At 34.9% G+C, this 25525-nt stretch overlaps 1 protein-coding gene across 5 annotated transcripts in view; it reads left to right on the top strand.

The window, feature by feature from the left end:
- The window catches only part of CCSER2 (coiled-coil serine rich protein 2), a 194829-nt gene that overhangs the window by 114953 nt on the left and 54351 nt on the right, over positions 1–25525 (top strand). For all 5 annotated transcript variants that reach the window (XM_030334531.2, XM_030334537.1, XM_030334535.2 and 2 more), the window contains one exon: positions 5502–5697. In XM_030334531.2, coding sequence (XP_030190391.1) covers positions 5502–5697 — 196 coding nt within the window. The remainder of the gene's footprint in view (positions 1–5501; positions 5698–25525) is intronic.

Below are 25525 nucleotides of genomic sequence, written 5' to 3'. Positions count from 1 at the left end.
TATTTGTTCATGTCTTTTTTAAATTCCACCTATCGGGCGCCTGGGTGGCTCAGTCAGTTGGGTGTCCTACTGCGGCTCTGGTCATGTTCTCATGGTTTGTGGCTCGAGCCCCGTGTGGGGCTCTGTGCTGCCAGCTGAGAGCCTGGAGTCTGCTTCTGATTCTGTGTCTCCCTCTCTCTGGCCCTCCCTCACTCATGCTCTGTCTCACTCTCTCTCTCAAAAATAAATAAACATTAAAGAAATTTTTTTTAATTCCACATATAAGTGAAATCATGGTATTTATCTTTTCTCTCTGATTTATTTCACCTAGGATAATACCTTCTAGGTCCATTGATGTTATTGCAGATGGCAAGATTTTTTTTTTTTAACGACTGAGTAATATTCAATATTCGTGTACGTGTGTGTATATATACACACATACCACATCTTTTTTACCTATTTGTCTATCAGTGGACATTCGGGTTGCTTCCATATCTTGGCTATTATAAATAATGCTGGAATAAACATAAGGGTACAAATATCTTTTTGAATTAGTGGTTTTGTTCTCGTTGGGTAAATATTCAGTAGTGGAATTACTAGATCGTATGGTATTTCTGTTATTCTGTCTTCTTCGAAATACCTTTGCTTCTTTGTCAAAGATCAGTTGACTGTATTTGTGGATTATTTTTGGATTCTCTGTTTTGTTCCACTGATCTGTTTATTCTTTAATCAGTACCGCAGTCTTGATTACTGTCGCTTTATGTGGTAAGTCTGGAAATCACTGTCAGTATTCTGACTTTCTTCCTCTGAAGTATTGGTTATTCTGGCTCTTTTTCCTGTTCATATAAACTTTAGAATCACTTTGTTGATATTCACAAAATAATTTGGTGGGATTTTGATTGAGACTGTGTTGAATCTACCATTAAAAAACTATAATAACCGTGAACATAAAAATACATATATTTAACTTTTTCTTAATGATGAAAAAAAGAAACATTAAAGGTTTTGTGAAGTCAAAGTGCAACTGAGATTAGAAAATAAACTAAGAAGAAAAATTCTGTCTCTCCTTGCCTCTTACACATGCATTTCTACTGGCTCGTCTAATGCGTGAATCACAGACTTTAGTACAGAATCACACATATTAGTAATCAAAAAGCTTGGGTAGAAGTGGAGAAGTGGAGAAGAACATAAATATATAGGTACAGCCACATAGTTTAGGGAGATTCCTTTAAAATGGCAATAATAATTATGCAGTGATATGACTATTAGGTGTTTGGATTGACTATCAGGTACTATTGTATGGATTCAATTTAAATGGGTTAAAAAAAGCTTATCTCTTAAAGATTAATTTTTGTATTTATCCTGATCTTATTTTGGGGGAGATGATTTTATTTGCTATATTTATAGAACAGTGTTAAATAATATTGGTGATGGTGGACATTTCTTTCTTGTGCTTCTGTAACTACTGAACTCATTTTTGCCCTCCCCCAATACCCATATTGGTTCAGTTCTTCATATTCAGTCAACTACCTGGCCTGTGGTCAGCTACATAGATTCTGGCTTTGCTAACACACTGCCAGCCTTACAGTGTATTCCCCAAAACAGCATGCAGTCTTCTGTTGCTTCCACCATCTAATTTCTCTACCAGAAATCCACAGTTGTTAAAATCTGTATACAAATACAGATTTATGCCTGTCAATTTAATATGAGGTGGTGTTTTCAGTAATTCTTCTATTATCTCATGTTTATTTTTCTTTACCTTTTTTACGTCTTCATCCCTGGGTTTGTGCTTGCACTCTTGGAAAGTGATTTTACCTCTCATTTTCGAAAGTTTCAAAGGTTCAGATTCCCCTGTGAGAACTTCATTGTCTTCTCAGAATGTGAAATCTCAGAATCTTCATTATCTCTCAGTCATTTTTTTTCCTTTCCTGTCTTTAATTGTGTCCTTCTATTTTCTGAAATAACCCTTGTTATGTATTTCTGTTCCATCTTTGTCTTCTTTTGCATCTCAGTTATCTTCATTTTTTTTCCCAGCAAACTGCAGTAAGGTGTTATATTACTTCCAATGGTTTGTCAGATAGTTTAGTACCAAATACGTAAGTTTAAACAAATTGTGTTAAAATTTACCATTTGAGGAATATAAGTGAAAGGTTATATGGCATTCTAGTATTCTTTTGACATTTATGTTAGAAAATTTTCTCAACATAAACAAGTTGGAAATTATTTATAATAAATAATATAATAGCAATTAGTTTTTATTTAACATTTACTGTATATCAGGAACTGTTCTAAGCACTTTAACATATATTACTTCGTATGAGACTTACAGCAACCTAATGAAGTAAGTACTCTTATTATCCTTAATTTATAGATCAAGAAAATGCAGGATAGATAAAGTAACTTGTCCTGTTACTAGCTAATAAGTGACAGAGATGAGATTTGAACTCAGGTAATCTAGGCAGGTAATATAAAAATGAATAAGATATGGCCCTATTTTCAAAGGGCTTGCAATGTAATTAGAGGCGATAGCTATATAGATTTCTTTAATTTATGCTCAATAAATTAAGGATCCTAAAGTGCTAGTTTTATCTAGTTGAGGGCATCAGGAAGGGCTTTTGGAGGAAGTAGCATTTTAGTACTAGGAGAAGATATGTTTCATTTGGGATCTCATGGTGGAGGTATTTGAAATGCAAGCTAAGGTATATGAACTTCATTTGGTGTGCACTGGCAAACATTGAGAATTAAAGAAACTGTGGCCCAAAGATATTAAGTATTTTCAGTAGCTAGTTACTATCAGCCAGGATTTAAACCTTAATCCTAGGCAAGAGGCAGTTCTTTTATACCATTGTGGTTTTCTGGATACCATTATCTTTTACCCTGTATTGTTAGTGGTAAAGACTTGTTGTGACTCTTCCTTTGAAATGCTTTTAATTCATTAGTTCCTTGCATGTGGTTCATATTTAGTCAACCTAAAATAAGCCTTATTCTCAGTATCTTCCCTCTCTAATTTTTATTATATTCATTTGGTAAAATAGGAAGTAAAGTTTAATTTGATTATTAACTGGTACTTTTTAATGTGACTGCTTCCAGATTACAATTTTAAAGTAGTGCTTTGTTTTAATGTCACAACCAAAGAACTTTAGAATCTCAGAGATGGAAGCTTGAAAAGAAACAATCTAGTAGTTAAAATCCATGTTCCTTAATCATACAGTGAAAGCAGCAACAACAACAAAAATAAATTAAAAGCTAACTGTTTTTGAAATAGAGGAAAAGAATACACAATCTTTGTCTTCATGGAGTTCATGATTTGGCACAGATTGCACATGAACACAATATACTGTGTTAAGTATCATAGTGGGGCACACTAGAGGACTCTATAAGGACACCTGTGGAAGTACCAAGCCCCGCTTTAGGAAGGGATTAAGGAAGCTTTCCCTGAGGAAATGCCAACTAATTTAAGATGAAGAGGAGTTATCATTCTTCAGATCAAGTGGGCAGTGGAGGGCAGGGTAAATAGCCTAGCCACGAGTATGGAGAGGTTGACATAGGTTTGGAGATGAGGGAGATTATAGTGTGCTTTGGCAATCTCAGGTAATTGGCTATGGATTAAGATGTGTTGAGGGATGAAGTTGAAGAATAAATTGGATTTAGGCTATCTGTGGCCTCATAAGCCATATTTGAGTCTCCTTGTCCCTGAAAAACATGCCTTGCGTTTTGTGCTGTTGTTTTTTATTTTCTTGTTCCAGAAAGCCTTCTCTTTCATTTCAGTCATACTTAAACCTCATACTTTATAGTTCATCCCAGGTTCTTTCTTGCCCAAGAAAACCTTCCAAAGTATGTCAACTTTTTTCTCTGAAAACATAGCTCTTATCTCTACTCTTCATATGCTAGATGAGTCTATGTTTTTGTTTTACTACTTTGCTAACTTTTTATTATTATATATTTTTCATCATTCCATGTATACATTGCCCATCTATTCAGTAATGGATGGTGAAATCATATTAATTGATCAGTAGTTGAAATTTAATCATTAAACTATATTTTGAACCAACAAGTATAAGGCAGAAGTATATGTAAAAACATATTAGAGTCTTAACTATAGATCAAAAATTTTTAAGTTCTTAAAATTTTTTTTCTTGGGTTAAAACAAAAATCAGGCCTGAAATAAAATACGAAAAAATAGTTTCAGAGAAAAATAATTTTGTGAAAACCAAGCCCATGTTGAATATTTAAGAGTTTAGAAATTGGGGAATATTTGTTATAAATTAGAAAATCTAGTGTTTCAGGGCGCCTGGGTGGCTCAGTTGGTTGAGTGTCCAACTTCAGCTCAGGTCATGATCTTGCAGCTTGTTAGTTTGAGCCCCGCGTCGGGCTCTGTGCTGACAGCTCGGAGCCTGGAGCCTGCTTCTGATTCTGTCTCCCTTTCTCTCTGCTCCTCCCCTGTTCACTCTCTCTCTCTCTCTCTCAAAAATTAATAAACATTAAAAAAAAATTAGTGTTTCTACTTTTTCTGTGTGGTTAAAATTTAATGTGTTGTGACTTTGGCAAATTTAATGGGTCATGAATTTAACTTGAATTCTGCTATGTTAATATGGCCATTATATTGGAGCGAGTACTCGTTCATTGTGTTATTTAATATATTGAGGTCTCACATATGTAACAAGTTCATGTCTTAAGAACCAGCTGGAATCATGTATTACATGAGTGTAGTAATTTAAAATTGCTTTAGCTAATGACTTCTGATCAAAGCATTGTGTTCTTCACAATCTATGAAACACATCAGCCCCAGTTTTTGTGGCTTTTTGTTTTTTGTTTTTTGGTTTTTTTGGTCTGCTTTTTCAAGCACGTATATTGTATGAAACTAAAGGGAAGTTTAAATTTTCTTAGAGTAGACTTTTTAAAATATATTTTAAGATTGGGAAATATGTGGTGTATATAAGACTTTTATAAAAAATCAAGTTTAATCTTTATTAGAAAAGAAGACTTACCAATAATGTAAAAACAAAGTAGTAACAGTTTGTCTGTCTTAACTGTTTGCTGGGACTTACAAGAAATAGGAATCCAGGTGTGTGTGACCAAACTGGGAATGAAGATAGATAGCGTAGTTATGGGGCTAAAAAAAGATGTGACATTCAAGAGACCAGTTAAAATCAAGAGCTAAAAAGCAAACAATCCATTCAGGCAAAGAAAATAAGTGTAATTTGGGGGGGGGGGGGCGGGCAAGGCCTTTCCCTAGAGTTTTTTCTTTCTCTTTCATTTACTAAGAAATAAGGTTTATTCAACCAATGTGTAAAATACATAAAAAGGGGAGGGAGTGCAGAAGATAATTGTATTAATGAGAACTAGAACTGATTGGAACTTTTGGTGGAAACAAATTCAGTGTCCGAGGTAAGCAAAAGTCAAAGGCTTTGTGATAATGATAACTGATATGTAATAATCACTGGAATAATTTCATTACCTTGTTTTTTTCTGAAATTATATTGTATATCTTTTCCCTCCAACTTCTCCCCCTGCCCTTCCAGAGGCTCTCCCTATAGAGAATCTCCTTTGGGTCATTTTGAAAGCTATGGAGGGACCCCCTTTTTCCAGGCTCAGAAGATATTTGTAGATGTACCCGAAAATACAGTGATACTGGATGAGATGACGCTCCGGCACATGGTCCAAGATTGCACTGCTGTAAAAACTCAGTTACTTAAACTGAAGCGTCTGCTGCATCAGGTGAGTTCATATGAACATTGTTAGCTCTGATATTGTGAATTGCAAAATGAATTGACTTTTTAAAGTTAATTGGGTTTCTAATGTCTATTTAGATTTCTGTAGAAATAATGCTTATAAATAGTACATAACAAACTTCTGTGGGAGAAAAAAAACATGGGATTTTGTGTGATGTTCTCAGTATGGTCCCCAACATTTATGAGCTGTGTGATATTTGGTAAGCCAGTTTTTCTCCTATTTCCTCATTTTTATTTTATAAGGTTGTTGACACAATTAGAAATAGTAGTTGTAAATTTAGAGGTCTAATACCTGATGTATGGTATTCAGGCATTTAATCATCAGTAGCTGTTATTATAATTTCAGCTAACTAGGAAATCAACAGCAGTTTTTACTTACATAGTCACGTAATTTAACTTTTGTTTGAAACCTTCAAGTTTAATCTTCCTCAGTCCTTGCATTTCTTTATTCTAGAAAATCTAGACTCAACAGTGATGTGACTTGTCCAAAGACACAGGATGAGCTGATGGTAGAACCTGGCTTCTTGTTCAATAGTACTTTTTTTTTTTTTTTTTTGCTTGAATTTACAGACAAGGTCAGATGCATAGCAGAAAACTAAGGAATAAAATACTGATTTTATTTTACTTTATTTTTTTAAAGTTTATATTTGAGAGAGGTACCAAGCATGAGCAGGGGAGGGGCAGAGAAAGAGACACAGAGAATCTGGAGCAGGCTCCAGACTCTGAGCTGTCAGCACAGAGCGGGATGCGGAGCTCAGACTCACAAACCCGTGAGATCATGACCTAAGCCGAAGTTGGACGCTCAACCTACTGAGCCACCCAGCTGCCCCTAACAATATTAATTTTATTTATTTATTTATTTATTTTTTTTTATGAAATTTATTGACAAATTGGTTTCCATACAACACCCAGTGCTCATCCCAAAAGGTGCCCTCCTGCACTGTTGGTGGGAATGCAAATTGGTGCAGCCGCTCTGGAAAGCAGTGTGGAGGTTCCTCAGAAAATTAAAAATAGACCTACCCTATGACCCAGCAATAGCACTGCTAGGAACAATATTAATTTTAAATCATGAATGTCTTTTGGTTAATTTTAAAGCTTTGTTTGTTTGTTTGTTTTTGTAGGCTAGCCAATTTTTGCTTAAAATTATGGTTGAGAAAGAATTGTCTCGCTTCTCTCCTGAATTTATTTTCTGGATTACTTTCCTCAGCGTTATATGTTGTAACTTATTATGAGCAGGGACCATTTCTTAGAACTCCTGGTGTTTATCAAAACCAGGCTCATGATATATGCTCAGTAAAAGTTAGTTGAAGTGAAATATGGCTCCTGTGTTAATAGTGATGATTAGTGTAAATACCCAGTTAAAGTCATGTAAATTGTTTTATAAGTATTTGATTATGGATTCTCCAGACTGCTCTTCTCTATTCTTGTGGATTTTGGACTACCCTTTGAAAGAAGCTTTTCCATGCTACAACTAGGAACAAGAAAGTAGAGAATCTTTTTCAGATCTGAGATCCTTGGACTTGTCTCAAGGCAGAGATTCCATGATTGAACTCTCCAGACATAGATAGAGCTTACGTTTTTAACTCTAACTAGAAGATAGACTCTGGTTTATAGTGTTTCTCTGTTTACTACTCCGGGGAGATTTTCCAATCAGGAGCTTCAGGGTCAAAGGAAAGAGGAGGTAGAAGGGGTGGGGAATAGCCAAAATATGTTAGATATCTACTTTGAATCAGTCATTGTACTAGCTATACTGTGTACCCTCTTTTGTTTCTGGGTTTATTGGCCTGAAATATGAAGCATGATAAATATCAGCTAATCAGACCAGGCCATGTCTAATAATGACAGAAGTAACATACTTCAGGAGAGAATACGTGATTGATAAGACACATAAAAGAAAAACTGTGACTCTCTTAATGGTTCTTTTCTGTCGTTACGACCTCTGAAATTTTTAAATGAACACTGATCAAATTAACTTTACCTTTTTATTTATGCATTGAAGACAAAATTATGAGAAGAAAAATTGCAGAATCTTTTTAGTGCATCTTTGAAATTTCACAAAATGCTAATAGAAGTTAAAAGCTGAATGAGTCTAAAATTTCATATAACTGCCTCTTAATTTCTTCCCCATGTAATACTACTACTCACTTTAAAGAAGTTCAGTGTGATACATACACATAGTTTGAAAAATTCACATAGTATCCAGGCTTAATGAAAATGCAGAATTTCTGTCCTTCACTCCACCTCAGTCAGCCTTTTTGTTGTTGTTGTTGTTGTTTTTGTTTATTTATTTTGAGAGAGACAGCATGCACAAGTTGGAGAAAGGGAGAGAGAGAGGATCCCAGGCAAGGTCTGCACTGTCAGTGCAGAGCCTGATGTGTGGCTCAAATTCATGAACTGTGGGATCATGACTTAAACTGAAATCAAGAGTCAGACACTTAACTGACTGAGCCATCCAGGCATCAACCTTTTCTAATCTGAACAGATTACCGTCGGAAGATTTCTCTAGAGCTATCATGCAGGGGCTTCCTTTTGTCATATTCTGGGATTGGGTCCACTATTTCCTGTATATCTTCTTATTAAAAAAAATTTTTTTTTAATAAGTTTACTCCCTCATTTTGCTAGAGTATATCTTTCATTTACTTTCTAAGGGGGGGTAAATGGATGGTAAGTTTTTTTTAGTTAGTACATTACTTAAAATTTCTTTCATCTACTCTACTATAGCATATTAATGATTTGCCTGGGGTGGAAGTGAGTTTTTCCTTAGAAATCTGAATGCATTGCTTTTCTAGGATTCAGGTTAGCCACTGGGAAAAGTCTACATTCTGATCCCCTTTACATTTTATGTTTCCTGTTTTTATTTCTCTGAGAGATTTGTAATCTTTTTTTTTTTTTTCCCCTGGCACTCTAATCTTTTATTTCAGGCATTCTGCAGTTTCACAGTGATGTCCTGGGATTTGAGTTTTGTTGTAGTTGTTTGTATGTTTCCCACTTAATGTCTGGGTAGAGTCTTTGGAGATTCATGTAGTGTGAAATTTTCTTAAGCTATTTCCATGATTTTATTTTTGCCCCATTGTCTCTATCTTTCTGGAATTCTTGGTAATTACAAACTAGAACTTCTGAATTGATTCTCAATCTTTTATCTTTTTATTTCATATTTTCCTTTGGATTTGATTATCTTTTCTGGTATATTTCCTCAACGTCATTTTCCAGCTCTCCTTTTCTGTTGAATTATTTATCTTGGCAATTGTATTCTTAGTTTTCAAGAACTCTTTATAATATACCATTCCTTATTCATATCATTCAATTTTTGTTTTGTCAGTATATTAGTGTTTTTATTAGGTTTTGTTAAGGTTTCTCAGGTTCCTTGCATTATCTTTCTTTCCAAAGAGTCATTTTGTTTATGTTTACTTTGGTTTCTCTTTCTATTGGAATATTTCTTCAAATATCTGATGATTATTTATTGTTCATTAATATTTAGGAGTGAGGAACTAAAAAGTTGATTCAGGACTCTTTGTACATTAGCTAGGCTTGTCAGCTGGCTGGCTTGATTTTCCAGGACTGCATAGATATTGGAGGACCCGCAATATCTACTAAGTGGAGGATTTTTCCTTCTTAGGTTGTTGTATTTTCTCCTGAGAAGAAACCACTAATTTTTGTTTTGTTTTGGTTTTGCTTGGAATAGAGCTAGAAGACTGGGAGTCTGTTCTTGCCTTATACAGACTTACAATTAATTTCCAGCATCTTTAACCCTGATGGGTCATATTCTTTTTCTTTATCTAGCATTTGGCCCTCATTGGGGTTTTGCAGGGCAAATTGGTTCTTTTTTGTTGTACATATTGATGTACATACATATTGGTGGAATTGCTGTTAGAGAGGTGGAGTTTTGCACTCATTTGCAAACATAAGAACTTAAATTTAAAAGCACTAGTAACTGGTATCTACTTGGGGCTACTCATATGAGATTGATTATTATAGGGAGGAGTCACCGGAGTTCTCATATTTTGACCGAGCCCTGCAAGATTTGACTGAGTACTAGCTCATGAAGAAGAATGTCCACAAAGAAAGAGGTAGTTGCATCATCTCTTTGGTTCTCTTACTTTGGTGTTCTCTCCTCCAGATGGCTTACCCCAAGGCAATGTTCCTTAAATTCAGAAAGAAATATTTTCCTTGATTGTTTTCAGCAGTTTAAACTATTTCCCTTATAAGATTAAATTAAATTCACAAAAGGAAACTAAAGAGAAATGATTAATGAAAATATAAATAGCATAAAAATCATTTCTATAGCCTACTTCTTAGAGGAAACAATAGAATTTTATAGAGCTCCAGGGGACTTTACATATAAATATGTAAAACTTCTATTACCTAGTACTCAGTAAATGTGTGTTAGATTGATTTTAATCAGACAGTTTTATAAATGCCTTACCTGCCTTAGTTCCTGGTGATTCCTTAATCTAGTGGCCCTTCATTGCTGTCTTTATTTTCTTAGTTTTCAGGACCTGATTAAGAGGCCCTACTTGATAAGGACAAATGACAAACAACATTTGTATTGTCTAGATTCCCTTAGTGTCTATTACCATTTTGAAGGAATTGCCTTTAAAATTGGTCTTAGTTATACAAAGGAAAAGAACTGAGAGAGAGAGAGAGAGAACAAAAATGTTTATTATAAGGTATTGGCTCATGTCGTTATGGAAGTTGAGAAATCCCAAGATCAGCAGTTGGCAAGCTTGTTCTAGTCTGAATCTGAGTTCTAGTCTGAGTCTAAAGTCTGAGTCTGTGTCTGAAGGCCTGGGAGCTAGGAGAGCCAACAGTGTAAGTTTCAGCATGAGTCTGGGTTCAAAGGCAGCAAAATACCAATGTCCCTGGTTTGAAGACAGTCAGACTAAAAGAGAGTGAATTTTCCCTTACTCCACCTTTTCCTCTATTCAGGCCTTCAGGAGATTGGATGAGACCAACTTACATTGGGGAGGCATTCTGTAAGTCCATGGAAGGTAGTTTTGGTAGAAGCATTGTGAGCAGAGAAGCAAATCCATATACAGAGTAAGCGTCTATTACAGTAAGGACAAAACATCATCTTTTCCGTGATGAAAGTGGTCTAGTATAATCAACCAGCATTGGTAGCTGGCTGATCATCCAGGGAGTGGTGACATATCAGGGACTCTGTTGATCTCTGCTGCTGGCAAGTTAGGCACTAAAAAATGACCATAGCCAATGTGGCCATGTTGCTGAGCCTGTGCATAATTTGTATCCCTGCCACCATTGCCATTTTGTTCATGAGCCATTTTGGATGACAGAGGTAGCTAGGGAAAGACGCTGACTGGTATCTGTGGAATGGATCAGACTATCCACTTAAATTTTTAAATCCTCTTCTGCTGAGATCACCTTTTGGTGAGCATTCACATGATAGAAATATGTTCATATTTTTTGCCCATTCACAGAGGGTCTATCCATACACCTCTTCCCAAAATTTCTTTTTCACCAGTTTTTCAATCATGTTTCTTCTAAGTCCCTGACCATTGGTCCATGAATTGGTATATAATCATATGTCTGGACATTTTTTCTTCTAAGCAAAGTGAATAGCCACATGCATTACTTGAAGTTCTGCCACTGGGAGGATTTCTTTTCTTTGCTACCCTTCCAGGATGTACCAGAAAGGAACCGTAGTGCTGCAGCTGTCCACTGGCAGGTGTTGTCTGCATATTATATGAAACCATCTGGAAACCAAACCTGCGTCTTCTCTTCCTCTTTCAACTAATTTTGGGAACTCCCCATGAGACCATAGTATAGTTTCAGAGAGAGAAGGCAGTATAGCAGGAAGGTAGGGGGACCATGGCATTTGAGCCACTTCTTCATGTACCTTACTTTTATCTTTGGCCTCTTCAGGCCCGATCACAACTATTACCACTTCTATTTGGTGATAGAATGTTTCTGGGTACCCCCAACTTTATGACTTTGTGTGTTAGATAAAATCCTATTCATTATGGGCAGCTCAGGTAGCATGGTAACTCGGTGGCCCAAGATTAAGCATTCAGTCACTACTAAGACCCAGTAGCAGACCAAAAGCTGTATCTCAAAAGAACAGTAGTTATCTGCAGAGGATGGCAAGGCTTTGCTCCAAAATCGTAAGGGCCTGCATGTACAAGGGTCTACAAAGGCCTCCAGACAGTATCCCTGTTTGTCACTGACACTTCCACCCCATGGAATCTGTTGGATCATATCACCCAAGGGGCAGAACAGCTTGCACAACAGCCTGGACTTATTGCAGAACCTTCTGGACTCTACTCAAATCTAGCAGCTATTTGGGTCACTTGGTAAATGGGCCAGAATAACACACCCAGATGAGAAATATGTTGCCTCCAAAACTCAAAGGTGCCCACTAGGTGCTGTTCATCTTTTTGGTTGTAGGAAGATCCAGATGCAGTGACTTACTCTTCACGTTAGAAGGGGTATTTTGACATGCCCATGGTCCTCACTCCTGCACACTGTCTTTTTCTGCAAACAGTTGTTTTCATATTCCGTTTTTTGTTCCTGGCAGTGAGGGTAAATTGATGATTGGACAGTGCTATTCAAAGTAGCTTGTAAAAGTGTTTGTTACTAATCCTTGGAGAGTTAAAGTAGCTCTTTCCATAATAGAAATCAACACATTTCATCCTTTCAGAAATATTTGCTATCAAAAAAAAGACTGAGCCAAAACCAAACTGTGTTTAATGACCAGTTGATTTATAGTCTGGTGCAAGCTTTTTATTTTATTGTGTTGCAGACAGAAAATAGTCTGTGCCAAAACAAATCTGTGAATCAAACTGTAAATAACACTGGTGAAAGATACTATTCTTACTTGTGAAAGACAAGTCAGGGAAGGGAAAAGATATGCAACCAAATATTACATTAGAAGTATCCTTATGTAGTATGTGAAATAGAACAATTGCTCTGGGAATGGAGATGAAGAAATTCACTCTCTGCCATCATAGAGAAGATGTGAAACTGTGAGTTGAGTTTATCAGGTGAAGAATTTGTGGAGGAAATCAGCAGATTCAACATGAACAAAGGTATAGGTTCTTGAGAGTATGAGCTCATTTGTCATAATGACTGTAGGAAAACCCATGAGTACCTAAGATACTCAATAAAGAGAAAGCCAGAAAAACCAGTGCTCACTTGGTACACTTTGAAGTAACTATTAATACAACTTCTTACTTTAAAAATGTTTATTAACAAGAAAAATTAAGCATTTATGCTGCATTTACGGTGGGACTATATTTCAGTAACTAAAGCGACATCTATATTTCAATAACTAAATCCTTAACGAAATATGATTGAATTTTGCTGAAGAGTGCCATCAAATAAATGTAGAAAGTGTGATAAAATTAGGGAAACGTTATTGTACAAACAACAAAGAAATTTCTAATGAATTTTTCTTTAAAATTTTTTTAATTTTTATTTTTGAAGGAGAGAGAGAATGAGAGAGAGCACATGAGCAGCAGAGGGGCAGAGAGAGGGAGACACAGAATCCAAAGCAGGCTGCAGGCTCTGAGCTATCAGCACAGAGCCTGACGTGAGGCTCGAAGCCATGAGCCGTGAGATCATGACCTAAGCCGAAGTCGGATGTTTAATTGACTGAGCCACTCAGGCACCCCTCTGAAGAAATTTTCTGAAGAAATTTCTGCCTTATGCCAGGATTATTAATTATTGTTATAACTGTGAGGTGAATAGTCCGTTCACATAGTGCCAAAGTAACACCATAATTACTTATAGTGGCAAGAGAAAACCATACTTGTTCACTGGGGAGACCAAACTGTCCTCACCCTAATCCAGAGATAGTTTTCCCATTAGTAATGAGTTGAGTTAGCTAGATAATGTGTATCTGCTCATGTGATACACATAATTGTGCATAATATATTCTAGCCCAAAACATTTAATCTTAATTCCTCAAGTTACTGCTCACAGATTTCTTTTTACAGAATAAACAGATGATAGAAGAATAAGAGAGGAAGGACAAATTCATATGGTTGGAAGTTCTGTAGAAAAAATTGTAATATCCCTTTAGCTTGTTAGTGTCCTAAAAAGTTGATGAAGGGAGGTGAAAGTGCTACATTAAAAGAAATTTAAGGGACAACTAGATGTAATGTGAAATTCTGACCTGGATATTGGTTGACAGATCAACTATAGAGGATATATTTGGCCAATTGGGGGGAAATTTGAATATGACTTCTATATTAGATGAGATAAAAATTTGCCAAAATGGAAAGATAGATATTGTTTGCTGGTTATAGAATACTATTTACATTATAATCATATATCTTTACATATATCTATACATGTGTATCTCCAGAAGGAAATGCACTAAGGTGTTAATAGTGGATTCTCACTGGATGGTGAGAATGTGATGTCTTTTTTTCTTTAATCTACATTAAAGAAAATGTAGATTTCCTTTTTTTTTTTTTAAGTTTTTAAAATTTATTTTGAGAGAGAGAGACAGCATGAATGGGGGAGGGGCAGAAAGAGAGGGAGAGAGAGAATCCCAAGCAGGCTCCACACTGCCAATGCAGTCTGTTGCAGGACTTGCACTCTTGAAATGTGAGATCATGACCTGAGCCAAAACCAAGAGTCAGTTGGATGCTTAACCAACTGAGGCACCCAGGCTCCCTTAATCTACATATTCTGATTTCTCATTTTCTATAATATGTATTTACTATTATGGGAAAAATTAAAAGGTTATTGAAAAAGTACATGTCTTATTCAAACATCAGTTCATAATGGGATATAGTGAAAATGTAGGATGTTAGAGAAGAGGCAGCAGTGATAGGCTTAGGGCAGATTGTAAAGGCCCTTTGTGCCACAAAAGGAGCTTGAGTGTTACTCTTTAGGCACTAGTAAGCCAGATGAGTGACATGGCCAAATTGGTATTTTTAAAAATACTATTTGAAGGGATTTGTGGCAATGCAAGATGTCCCATCCTTATTATTTAGTGCTTTCCTTATTCCTGTTAACTTCTAGTGGAGAATGGTATTTAGAAGCCAAGATCTGGGGGCTAGATGTGCTTATTGCGATTGGGTTGTCAGTGCCCTTAAGCCTTCCCAAGGCATGTAAGTGTGCATGCGTGTATTTGTGGGATTTTGTATGCATACTAGTGACTGTATTTCTATATCTCTGTATATTGAAAACTGTGGGTTTATGCTTATAATTTTAATTCCACTCTAAATACAGCGTTTCTCCTTTTCTGTATTTATAATTCTCTCCTCCAACAGTGAGAAAATTGGTTTCTGTTTTCCTTAATATATTTATTCATTTCATCAGTCCTCTTCAGTGCAACCTGTTTCCTGCCACTGCTGTTACTACCTGCCCTGTGTAGTTCCTCTCCTCACGCCATTAAGGTTCTGCATCTTAGTGAGGTTCCCCATGCATAGCTTCTTTTCATCCTCTGTGTACACCTTCCTCACCCTACTTGGGCTCTGACTTCTTGTCAGCCAGTCCCCTGGGCTCTGACACCCCACACCAGTCTCCCTGTCTGTACGATGCCTCCTTACTGTGCTTGGGCTTGATACTACATGTCAGTTAATGCCTACACATGGATACCATCCTTGCCATAATTGATTCTTTCATCTGGCACTAGTTATTTTCTTGTATAGATGCTCTCTTTATGCTGCTTGAGCTCTGGTAGCCCTCTCCAGGCCATCCATGTGTGGATACCCACCTCAATCTGCTTAGACTCTGATAGCCCACACCAGGCTGCCTGTTTGTGCATGTGCCCTTCATGTTCTACTCAGGTTTGACTCTGCTGTCACATTGTTTCCCTACTCCCTCCATGGATACCTTTTTCACTGTTGTGGGCTCTGACATGCCTAGTAAGCTGCTTCCCTGCAGGGACATGTTCTCTACTTTGGCGTTTTTTGGGTAGAGACTTATCTTGTTCTGTCTCACTTAATGGCTTGTTTAGGAAGGGAAAGGATAATGAAGAGGAAGAAGAAGCAAATGAGAAAAAGAAAAAGTATCAACTTTATTAAGGTAGAATTTACATTCAAATAAAATGCACCCATTTTACATATTTTGTTTGCATTTTGATGAATATGTGTACAGTTGTATAACCACCACTACCACAATCAAGATAAAGAACATTTCTACAATTGCTAAAATCCCCTCATGTCCCTTTGCCATCAGTTGTCTCTTGAACCTGTTCCAGACAACCATTACTCTTTCTGTTACTGAGTTTTGCCTTTTCTAGAATTTCATCTAAATGAGATCATCCAGTATATACCCTTTTAGTTTCTGGATTCTTTCACTCGGCGTAATGGTTTTGATATTCATCTATTTTGAGAGTATCAATAGTTCTTTACTTTTTATTGATGAATAGCATGTTATTGTGTGTATGTATGTGTATATATATTTTTATTCATTTACCTGTTGATATTTGAGTTGTTTTTAGTTGTGGGAAATTGGGATGATGCTGAATTTCTATATATTAATGATGAAAGTTAATAAGAATGAATGTAATTTAAAAAATTAGAATTTGAATTCAGACCACTTCTTCCATGGTCTTGGGTAAGTTCCCCATAAAAGATGCAGAGATTATAATAGCTCCTATCTGAGGACTGTTATAAAGAATGTATGAGGAAATTCAGATCAAGTGCTAAGCATAATGTCTGATGCCTAGAAAGCAATTAATAAATGTTAGGTATTACAATAATGGCAATAACAATAAAAATATGAAGGTCAGGGGTTTTTAATTGCTTGCATTGCTCAAAATTTTATGTGGCTGCTCAAAAAGCTAATTCCATTTACTTTAATACTCATTAAATTAGTCTTATTTCATCATTCAGTATATTTTATTAAATACTTGTTGAGTACTAAGATTGTGATAATAATGAAGATAAAAAGAAAGAAGACACAATTCTTGTATGTAGTGCATTGTTCTTAAAACTATACATTACAACTGGCTAGTGGGATTTGAAATAAATTTTGACCATTATAACTAGAAGTTTTTCCTAATAAAGTAGAATAGTATAGGAACTATCAGGGGGCATTACATGTAAAAAAGACAAATACTGATTTGTGGAACATTTTTGATATGTTATCTGTATCTGAATATCCATCATCTATTCATCCATGCTTATTTAGATATATGCGCACACATACACACACACATATATGCACACATATTCATAAATATATATACTTGGTTGTGATATAAATGTATTTCTTATTGTGGGCCGTGGTTCCCCCCAAAATAAACCTTTTCTAGTATATAAACAGTGCTATGCTCAGAATTCCAAGATAATAAATCATAGATTTAAATTGGAAATAATGAAATGATCACTGCATTAATAAAGCATTAAATCATCAGTAAATGTGCTGAATGATGTTTGTGATGTTTTATAAAGAAACCTGAAAATTTTTATATAAAAGATCTGAAGAAAATACTTATGTTCTATAGGAAGTCTAAATGTTATAAAAATTAATTACTCCAGGGATGTTAATGTAGTAACCAAGCCAACTACTTTATAGTCTAGGAGAACATATAAGCATTAAATAATTATAAAAATGATGTGTTACAAAGGGCAAAGATGCAAACTGAATGTATGATTGGAAACTGTAGTTCTTCCCCGTACTGTTTATAGATGTAATACATTTCACCCAAAATCAAAACACCTTTATTTGTGGTATTCATCAAAATGACTCCAAAATTATTAACACCAAAGAATAAGAAAGACAAAAAGAGAAAGGGTGTGAGGAAACTCTTTAGAGCAAGATATAATACTGACACAAATAGAAACATAAAGCAGTGGAAAAGAATAGAAAACCCAGACATATGTGCTGAAGTATCTACTAAACAATTGGACACAGAAGGATTTTAAAGTAAATGACTGAGGAAAAACTCAGTAGTATAGAGGCAATTATTTAGTTTATACTATAGTAAACAGATGGTTTGAAGAATTAAATATTTTTTAATTAAAATTTTAGAAGAAATTTACAACTAATATTTTCAAGTGACAGAAGAAACCTGTAAAAAAGGATATCCTGACTCAGATATATACAATTAGGTTCAATAAAAAAAATCTAAACAGAAAAAATGTGTAAATAACAGTTGCTTAAAATATTACAGAATCTATCCTTATATAACAATGTTCTAGTCAATTTGAATACTAGATTTTTCTATTTAAAAACTATATTTATCCCAACCATTTGTTAGGATCACCTCTCTGAAGCGCTTATTTAATATCAGGCTTTATAAGTTTGTATTTCAGAAATCCTCTCAAATATAGCTTGAATCATTAGATGTTAAACCCAATAGGTGAATTACAGCATTACTCAAAAATTATTTTCAGTGTACGTTATAGAGTCTATGTGAGGTGATGCGATTGTTCATATGCTTTTTTTTTAATGACTTTTTAAAAAGAAAATGAAAAAAATCCACGTCTCCTCTTCCTCTACTCCCTTTCCTAGGATGCCTCTTGTGATTGTGTTGTAGCATATCTGAAACACAAGGCAGCTTTGTTGACATCACTGATGATGTTTGTCAGCAGAGATTGGTCAATGCTGCCAAACTTTTTTGTTAGTCATTTCAAGTGTCTGTGTCCATTGCAGCTGCTCTGGAACTCATAGGAAGATCCCAGTTTTTGCAAACTCATGGAAGAACCACTTGGGTAAGATGGAGTTTGTTACAGGGTTTTCCAATAAGTTCATATGTGAACAAGAGTTTACCTTGATGCTAGGTCAAAAGAGAAAAGTGGAAGATGGCTTGATGACAGTAGTCTCCTAGTGCTCTTAGGATAAAGGAAAGTCTCTGTCTCTTTTTGAATCTTTAATAAAATGCTACTGGCATAAGAGTTAAGTAAGGATAATTGTATTTAGAGTTCAGAAATCCTAATTAGAAATCATAGAGACTGTTGAGACACTTCATTCAGTAAAGCAGCCCACCATAGTTGGGATAATCAGTTAACTATGAATTGCTTATTTTTTGTGCAGCAGGGTGTTGTAGTTTTTATGTATTTCTGCATCTATGCATTTATTAAATAGGTTTATGCAAAATCCTTAGAACAGTGCCAGCATTATTCAGTAAATGTTAGCTTCTTAATATATGTGATATGAAATATGAATATTGCATGCGCGATTGTTTTTCAGTTTTTTGTTTTTTTTTTTAAGACAAAAGGTTTTCTGTCCATTTTATGTTTTTCTTCCTCCTGTAATGCTTAAAGAAGCTTTTCTAATTTTGGTTTGGGACACTTTTCATTTGAGTTGAAGTTTACTTACTATTGGTTAGTGTCAGAGTTATTTGGAGAGGAGATGATTTATTAATTGATTCAGTTGGAGATTTTATTCATGATCTTTAAGCTCCTGTGCTTTGATGGAAATAATAGGTTTTTCCCTCTTTGATTGGCTAAGTCTAGACTGCTAGGCTGTCAAAAAAAATTGGAAAGTGTTTTTTTTTTGAGGCATACCAATAGCTTAAACATTAGTAACTCTTGAATTGTCTTGGGCTATACTATAAATTTGTTTTATTTAGAATAATATTATTTCAATTTTCAGAAATATTTGTTTGAGGATGGGCTTTCATCCTTTATTGATTTCTAATCTAGATTAATAATAAAGAATATCTATGTGATATAAATTCTTTGGAATGTGTTGATATTTGCTTTGTGTCTTAAAGCAGGGGTGGAAAACTTTTCCTTAGAAGGCTACATAGTAAATATTTTAGCTTTTCTGGGCAAGAAGCAAAATCGTAGTTCTTATGTAGATATTTATAAAATCATTTAAAATGCAATCATTTAAAAATGTAAAAGCCATTCTTAGCTCATGGACTATGATAAAAATAGACATCTGGCTGGATTTGTCCTGTGGACCATGGTTTATAATTTCCTGGCTTAGAATATGCTTGATTTTTGTGATTTTTCTATGTTTGTTTGAAAGCATATATTCTCTATATTTTAGGTAGCAGTATGTCTATTATATTGACCTTTTTATTGTTATTTATATTTATCCTTACTAAATTTTTCTCTTTGCTCTATGAGTTTCTGAGAGTAGTATTAATTTCCTGCTATAATTATAGATTTTTCCATTTCTTCTTTTAATGCTCTATTTTATTAGGTATATAAATGTTTATGATTGGCACATCATCTTGATGGAGTGTTTCTTTGATCACTAAAGCTTTGTTTATCCTCATTAATGCTTTTTATCTTTAATTTTACCTTGCCGCTTGTGTTATAGTCATATTAATATATCAATTTTACTTTTCTTGTGATTATTGAGATTTATCTGGTGTTCCTCTCTCCTTTTGTTTGCTTTTAGTTTTTTCTTTTTTTTTTTTGAATTAATTTTCTGAGGCTGCCACAATATAAAATACAAACTGGGTGGCATATAACAACAGAAATTTATTCTTCCACAGTTCTGGAGGCTTGAAATCTGAAATCAAGGTGTTGTCAGGGCCATGTGCTCTCTGAAGGCTCTAGGAGAGGAATCTTCCCTGCCTCTTTAGCTTCTGGTGGTCCTGGCAATCCTGGGCATTCTTTGCCTTGCAGATGCATCACTCCCGTCTCTGCCTCTATTTTCACGTGACCTTCATATGACCTGTGTGTTTGTGTGTCCAAATTTCTCTCTTCTTATTTATAAAGATACTGGTCATATTGGATTTTAGGCTCGGCCCTATTCCATTATGACCTCAATTTGATTACATTTGTAAAAACCCTATTTCCAGATGAAGTTCTATTCACAAGTTTTGAATTGGCATGAATTTCTAGGGGAGACATAATTCAATCTAATACAGCTTTTTTGAGGTATAATTTTCATGCTCTAAAATTCAGCCCTTTTTGTTGTAAAGTTCTGTGAGCTTGACAAATCCATACAGTTGTGCAGCTAGCTATTACAATCACCCCCAAAATTCCTTTTTTTTTTTTAACTTTTATAATCAATCCCTACACCCCCTGCTAGCTCCTGGCAACCACTGATTTTTTAACCACTGATCTTTTTTATGTCTCTGTAGTTTTGCCTTTTCAAGACTGTCACATAAATGGAATCATATATGGTTTTCTGAGTCTGGCTTTTTTCCCTTACCATAAGTCATTTCAAATTCATTCATGCTGTCCTTGTATCACTAATTTGTCCCTGCTTATTGCTGAGTAGTATTCCATTGTATGCATGCATGTTTGTTTATCCATTTACCAGTTGAAGGTTATTTGTTTCACTTTCCAGTTTCTGGCAATTGTGAATAAAGCTACTATAAATATAAACATTTGTGCATAGATTTTCATGTGTATATGTTTTCATTTCTCTTGGGTTAGTACCTTGGGTTAAGATTGCGGAGTTGTATGGTGAGTATATATTTAACTTAAGAAACTGCCAAGCTGTTTTCCAAAGTGTCTGTATGATTTTGTATTCCCATCAGCAATTAATGAAAGCTTCAGTTATTTTGCATCTTTGCATCTGCCTGGTATTGTGTTTTTCAGAAGCTTTTCAAGTAGATGTGCAGTGGTATCTTACTGTGGTTTTAATTTGCATTTGCCTAATGACTAATCATTTTGAGCATATTTCCATGTACTTATTTACTATTTGTATATCTTCTTTGGCTTTTATTATTTTGCCCATGAACAAAAATGTCTGTTTTATTGATTTTTGAAAGTTCTTTATATATTTATAATAGTACTTTAGCAGGCAGGTAAATGAAACAAATGAATATTGAAAAAAATGAAAGTTGCTTTTTAGGCAGCTATGTACAATTATGAGTTAATGAACTGTTAAAAACCCTGAAGCACATTATCATTTTTTTTATTGTCAATATTGTTTAAAAATAGCTAACAATTTATAAGTGCTCTCTATGAGTTAGATACTATGCTCAGTATGTTACCTGGATTATTGCAAATATTTTCTCCCAGTCCATAGCTTCTCTTCTTAATCTGTTAATAGTATTTGAAAGAGCAGAAGTCCTTCTCTTGAAGTCAAATTTATCACTATTTTTTATTGTCATGTTTGTGGTATCATATTTAAGAAATCTTGGTCCAACCCAAAGTTACAGAGATTTTCTGTTTATTTGGAGAGTTTTTATAGTTTTAAGTTTGGCATATAGGTCTGCAGTCTGTTTTGAGAATTTTTGTATATGGCATGAGGTATGAGTGAAATTAATTTTCTTGCATATGGATGTTCTGGTACCATTTGTTGAAAAGACTATCCTTTCTTTATTGAATTGCCTTGGTACTTTTGTCAAAAATGCCTTTGAACATAAATGTGTCTGTTTCTGGACTCTTTCATTCCTTTGATCAATGTCCTTTTGCCAATATCAGATTCTCTAGATTACGATAGCTTTTATAGTAAGTCTCAAAGTAGTATTATATCTTTCAACTTTATCTTTTCAAAACTGTTTTAGTTCTCTTGCCTTACTATATAAATTTTAGAACCAGCTTTTCTATTTCTGCGAAAATTGTGCTGGAAATTTGGTTGAGTGGGCACTGATACGTAGTTGAATTTGGAAGAGAGTTGATATTTCAACAATATTGAGTCTTTAAATTCATTAAAGAGTATACCTCTCCATTTATGTAAGTCATCTCTGATTTCTTTTTTTTTTTTTTTTTTTTTGGTTTTTAAATTTTTTTTTAACGTTTATTCAGTTTTGAGAGACAGAGACAGAGTGCAAGTGGGGGAGGGGCAGAGAGGTAGGGAGACACAGAATCTGAAGCAGGCACCAGGCTCTGAGCTGTCCTCCCAGAGCCAGATGCGGGGCTCAAACTCACAGACAGCAATAGCATCACCTGAGCCGAAGTCACTCAACTGACTGAGCCACCCAGGTGCCCCGATTTTTTTTGTTTGTTTGTTTTTGAAGTTTGTCTATATTTTGTTAGACTTGTACCTAAATATTTCTATTTGGAGATTTTGATTTTTTTTCTTGGTTTTGTTGGATTTTGGTTTAATGTAAATTTTTTTAAATGTCAATTTTCAGTTCTTTGCCATAGAAATAGTAGATTTTTATATATCAACCTTGTATTTTGTGACTTTCCTAAATTCATGTGTTAGTTCTAGTAGTAGTATTGCAGATACTTTGGGAAATGATACAGCTAAAATTATATTACTTGAATGGAGATGGTTTTATTCCTTTTTTAGTTTCTACTTGTCCTTTAAAATTTCATTTTACTTGCTTTATTGCACTGGGTAGGAACTCCAGTATAATAGAGTACCTTGTTCCTGGCTTTGGGGGTAAAGCATTCAGTCTTTCACTGTTAAATATGATGTTAATTTTGAGGCTTTTTTTAGATGGATTTTATCAGGTTGAACAAGTTCCCTTCTCTTGCTAGTTTGCTGTGTTTTTGTCATGAATGGATGTTGAATTTTGGAAGAAACTTTTTATGTGTCTGTTGCGATAATCATATAGATATTTCTTGATATGCTGAATCACATTGCTTTTTAACTATTGAGCCAGCTTTACATTCCAGGGATCAACTCCACTTGTTCATAATCTTTTTTCCTTTTTATATATTATTGAATTTGATTTAGAGATATTTTTTCAAGGACTTTTGTGTATTCACAAAGGATCTTGATCTTTAAGTCTTCTTATACTGTCTTTGGTTCAGGTAAGTGCTAGCCTCATTTAACTTATTTAATTTTCTAACTTAATTTGATTTATGTTTTCTCTAAGAGATTATATAGAACTGATACTATTCCTTTAAATTTTGGAAGAATTTTGTAGACAGACATCTAGCCTTTAATATTTCTTTTATGGAAGGTTTAAATTATGAAATAATTTTATTAATAATCACATCTACTCAAGTTGTTTCATTTGGGGTGAGTTTTGATAATTTGTGGTTTTTGAGTAATTTCTCCATTTCATGTAAGTTGTCAAATTTGTGTGCATAGAGTCACTCATAGTATTATTGCCTTATGTACTTTTAATGCCTGAAACATCTTAATGATATCCCTGCTTTCATTCCTGATACCTGTTTTCTCTGTCCTGATACGTATCTGATTTGTGCCTTCTATCTTTGTTCTTTGGCAGTTTTGCTAGATGTTTTATAGTTGCCGAATAACCTGTTTTTGGTTTCATTGCTTTCTTTCTATTTCTTGATTTTCAATTTCATTAATTTCTGCTCTTTATTATTTTCTTCTTTCTGCTTGCTCTTAGTTTATTTTGCTCCAGTTGTAGATTTGACACCTTTGTTTTAATATGAGTCTCTCTTATAATAATTTTCCCACTAAGCACTGCTTTAGTTGAATTCCACAGATTTTGATAATGTGGTATCTTCACTTTTCTTCAAATCAAAATATTTTCTTATTTGCCTTCAGGTTTCTTCTTTGACCCATGGATGATTTAAAGTTCCTTGTTTACTTTCTAACAGTTTGAACATTATCCTTCTGTTACTGATTTCTAGTTTAATTCCCTTATGTTCAGAGACCACACTTTGTCTATTTTCTATTCTTTTTAAATTGAGCTTCCCAAATCTTCAGGTTTATGTTTTTCACCAAGTTTGGGGTGTATTTGTCTGTTATTTCTTCAAATACTTTTTTCTGCCCTCTACCCTTCCTTCTGTGACTCTAATGCTATGAATATTATATTAGATCCTTTGTTCTTGTCCCATACTTCCCTCAGCAGATTCTATTCTTTTTCCATGCCGCCCTCCACCCCCCCATCTCTTTTCTCTTCATGGTTCAAATTACATGATTTCTGTTGATGCGTCTTCAAGTTCACTCTGTTATCTCAAATGCTGGTATTCAGTCCCCCTCCACCCCCCATCTCTTTTCTCTTCATGGTTCAAATTACATGATTTCTGTTGGTGCGTCTTCAAGTTCACTCTGTTATCTCAAATGCTGGTATTCAGTCCAGCTAGTGCATTTTGAAATTTAATTATTGAATCTTTTCAGTTCTAGAATTTGCACATTTCCACTTTGTTCTAGTTCTTTGCTAAGATTTTCTCTTTCCATTCCCTTTAAGAGTTCTCTTTTACTTTTGGAGAATTTTATAATGGCCCTATTAAAATCTCTTTCAATTAATTCCAACCTCTGTCTTGTTTTGGCATTGGTGTTTGTTGATTGTCTTTTCCTGTGTGAGTTGAGATGTTCCTTGTTGTTTGTGTGTTGAGTAATTTTGGATTGTATATCTTGTATCTTTGTGTGTTTTGTTAGGAGACACTTAATTTTGTTTAAATGTTATGGAGAATATTGTGGGGTTTCTTGGGGTTTTTTGTTGTTTTGGTTTTTGTTTTAATTTTCTTAAAATAATTTTTTTTTTTGGTAATGTTTATTTTTGAGAGAGTGAGAGAGCATGCGAGTGGGGAAAGGGCAGAGAGAGAGAGAGGGAGACACAGAATCTGAAGCGGGCTCCAGGCTCTGATCTGACAGCACAGAGCCCAACATGGGGCTCAAACTCATAAACCGCAAGATCATGCATGACCTGAGCAGAAGTCAGACGCTTAACCGACTGAGCCACCCAGGCACTCCTGTTTTAATTTTAAAGCAGACAAATGCTCTGGTTAGATTCAGGCTAGAAGTTCAAACTAGCCAGCCACCTTTGGATTGTGGCTGTAATGTCATTTCTATTTCAAAGCCTTTGCCATGCTCATCAGATCTGTCCTTAGTATACACCTTTCAGTGGCTAGATTGGGCCTGGGCAATGGTCTTAGTTTATTTCTCAAAGTCTTTGATATTAGGATCAGATTCAAGCAAGTGCTATTCAGGGTTGAACCTAGAAATTTACATACAGCTTCCTGGAGTTCTGAGCTGGTCTCACTGGTATTTTCTCTTTACCTGGGGCTCCCCTTTTTGTCTCTTCTCCCTGAAAGCTGATGTTTTATTTTTCTCATTCTGCTGCTTACTTTCCACAGCTATACCCACATCTAAGGCAAAAGCAGTGT

The sequence above is a fragment of the Lynx canadensis genome, chromosome D2 (genome assembly GCF_007474595.2).
Source record: "Lynx canadensis isolate LIC74 chromosome D2, mLynCan4.pri.v2, whole genome shotgun sequence".
NCBI lineage: Eukaryota > Metazoa > Chordata > Mammalia > Carnivora > Felidae > Lynx > Lynx canadensis.
The sequence above is the reverse complement of the archived record's forward strand: the minus strand, read 5'-3'. Positions and strand labels throughout refer to the sequence as shown.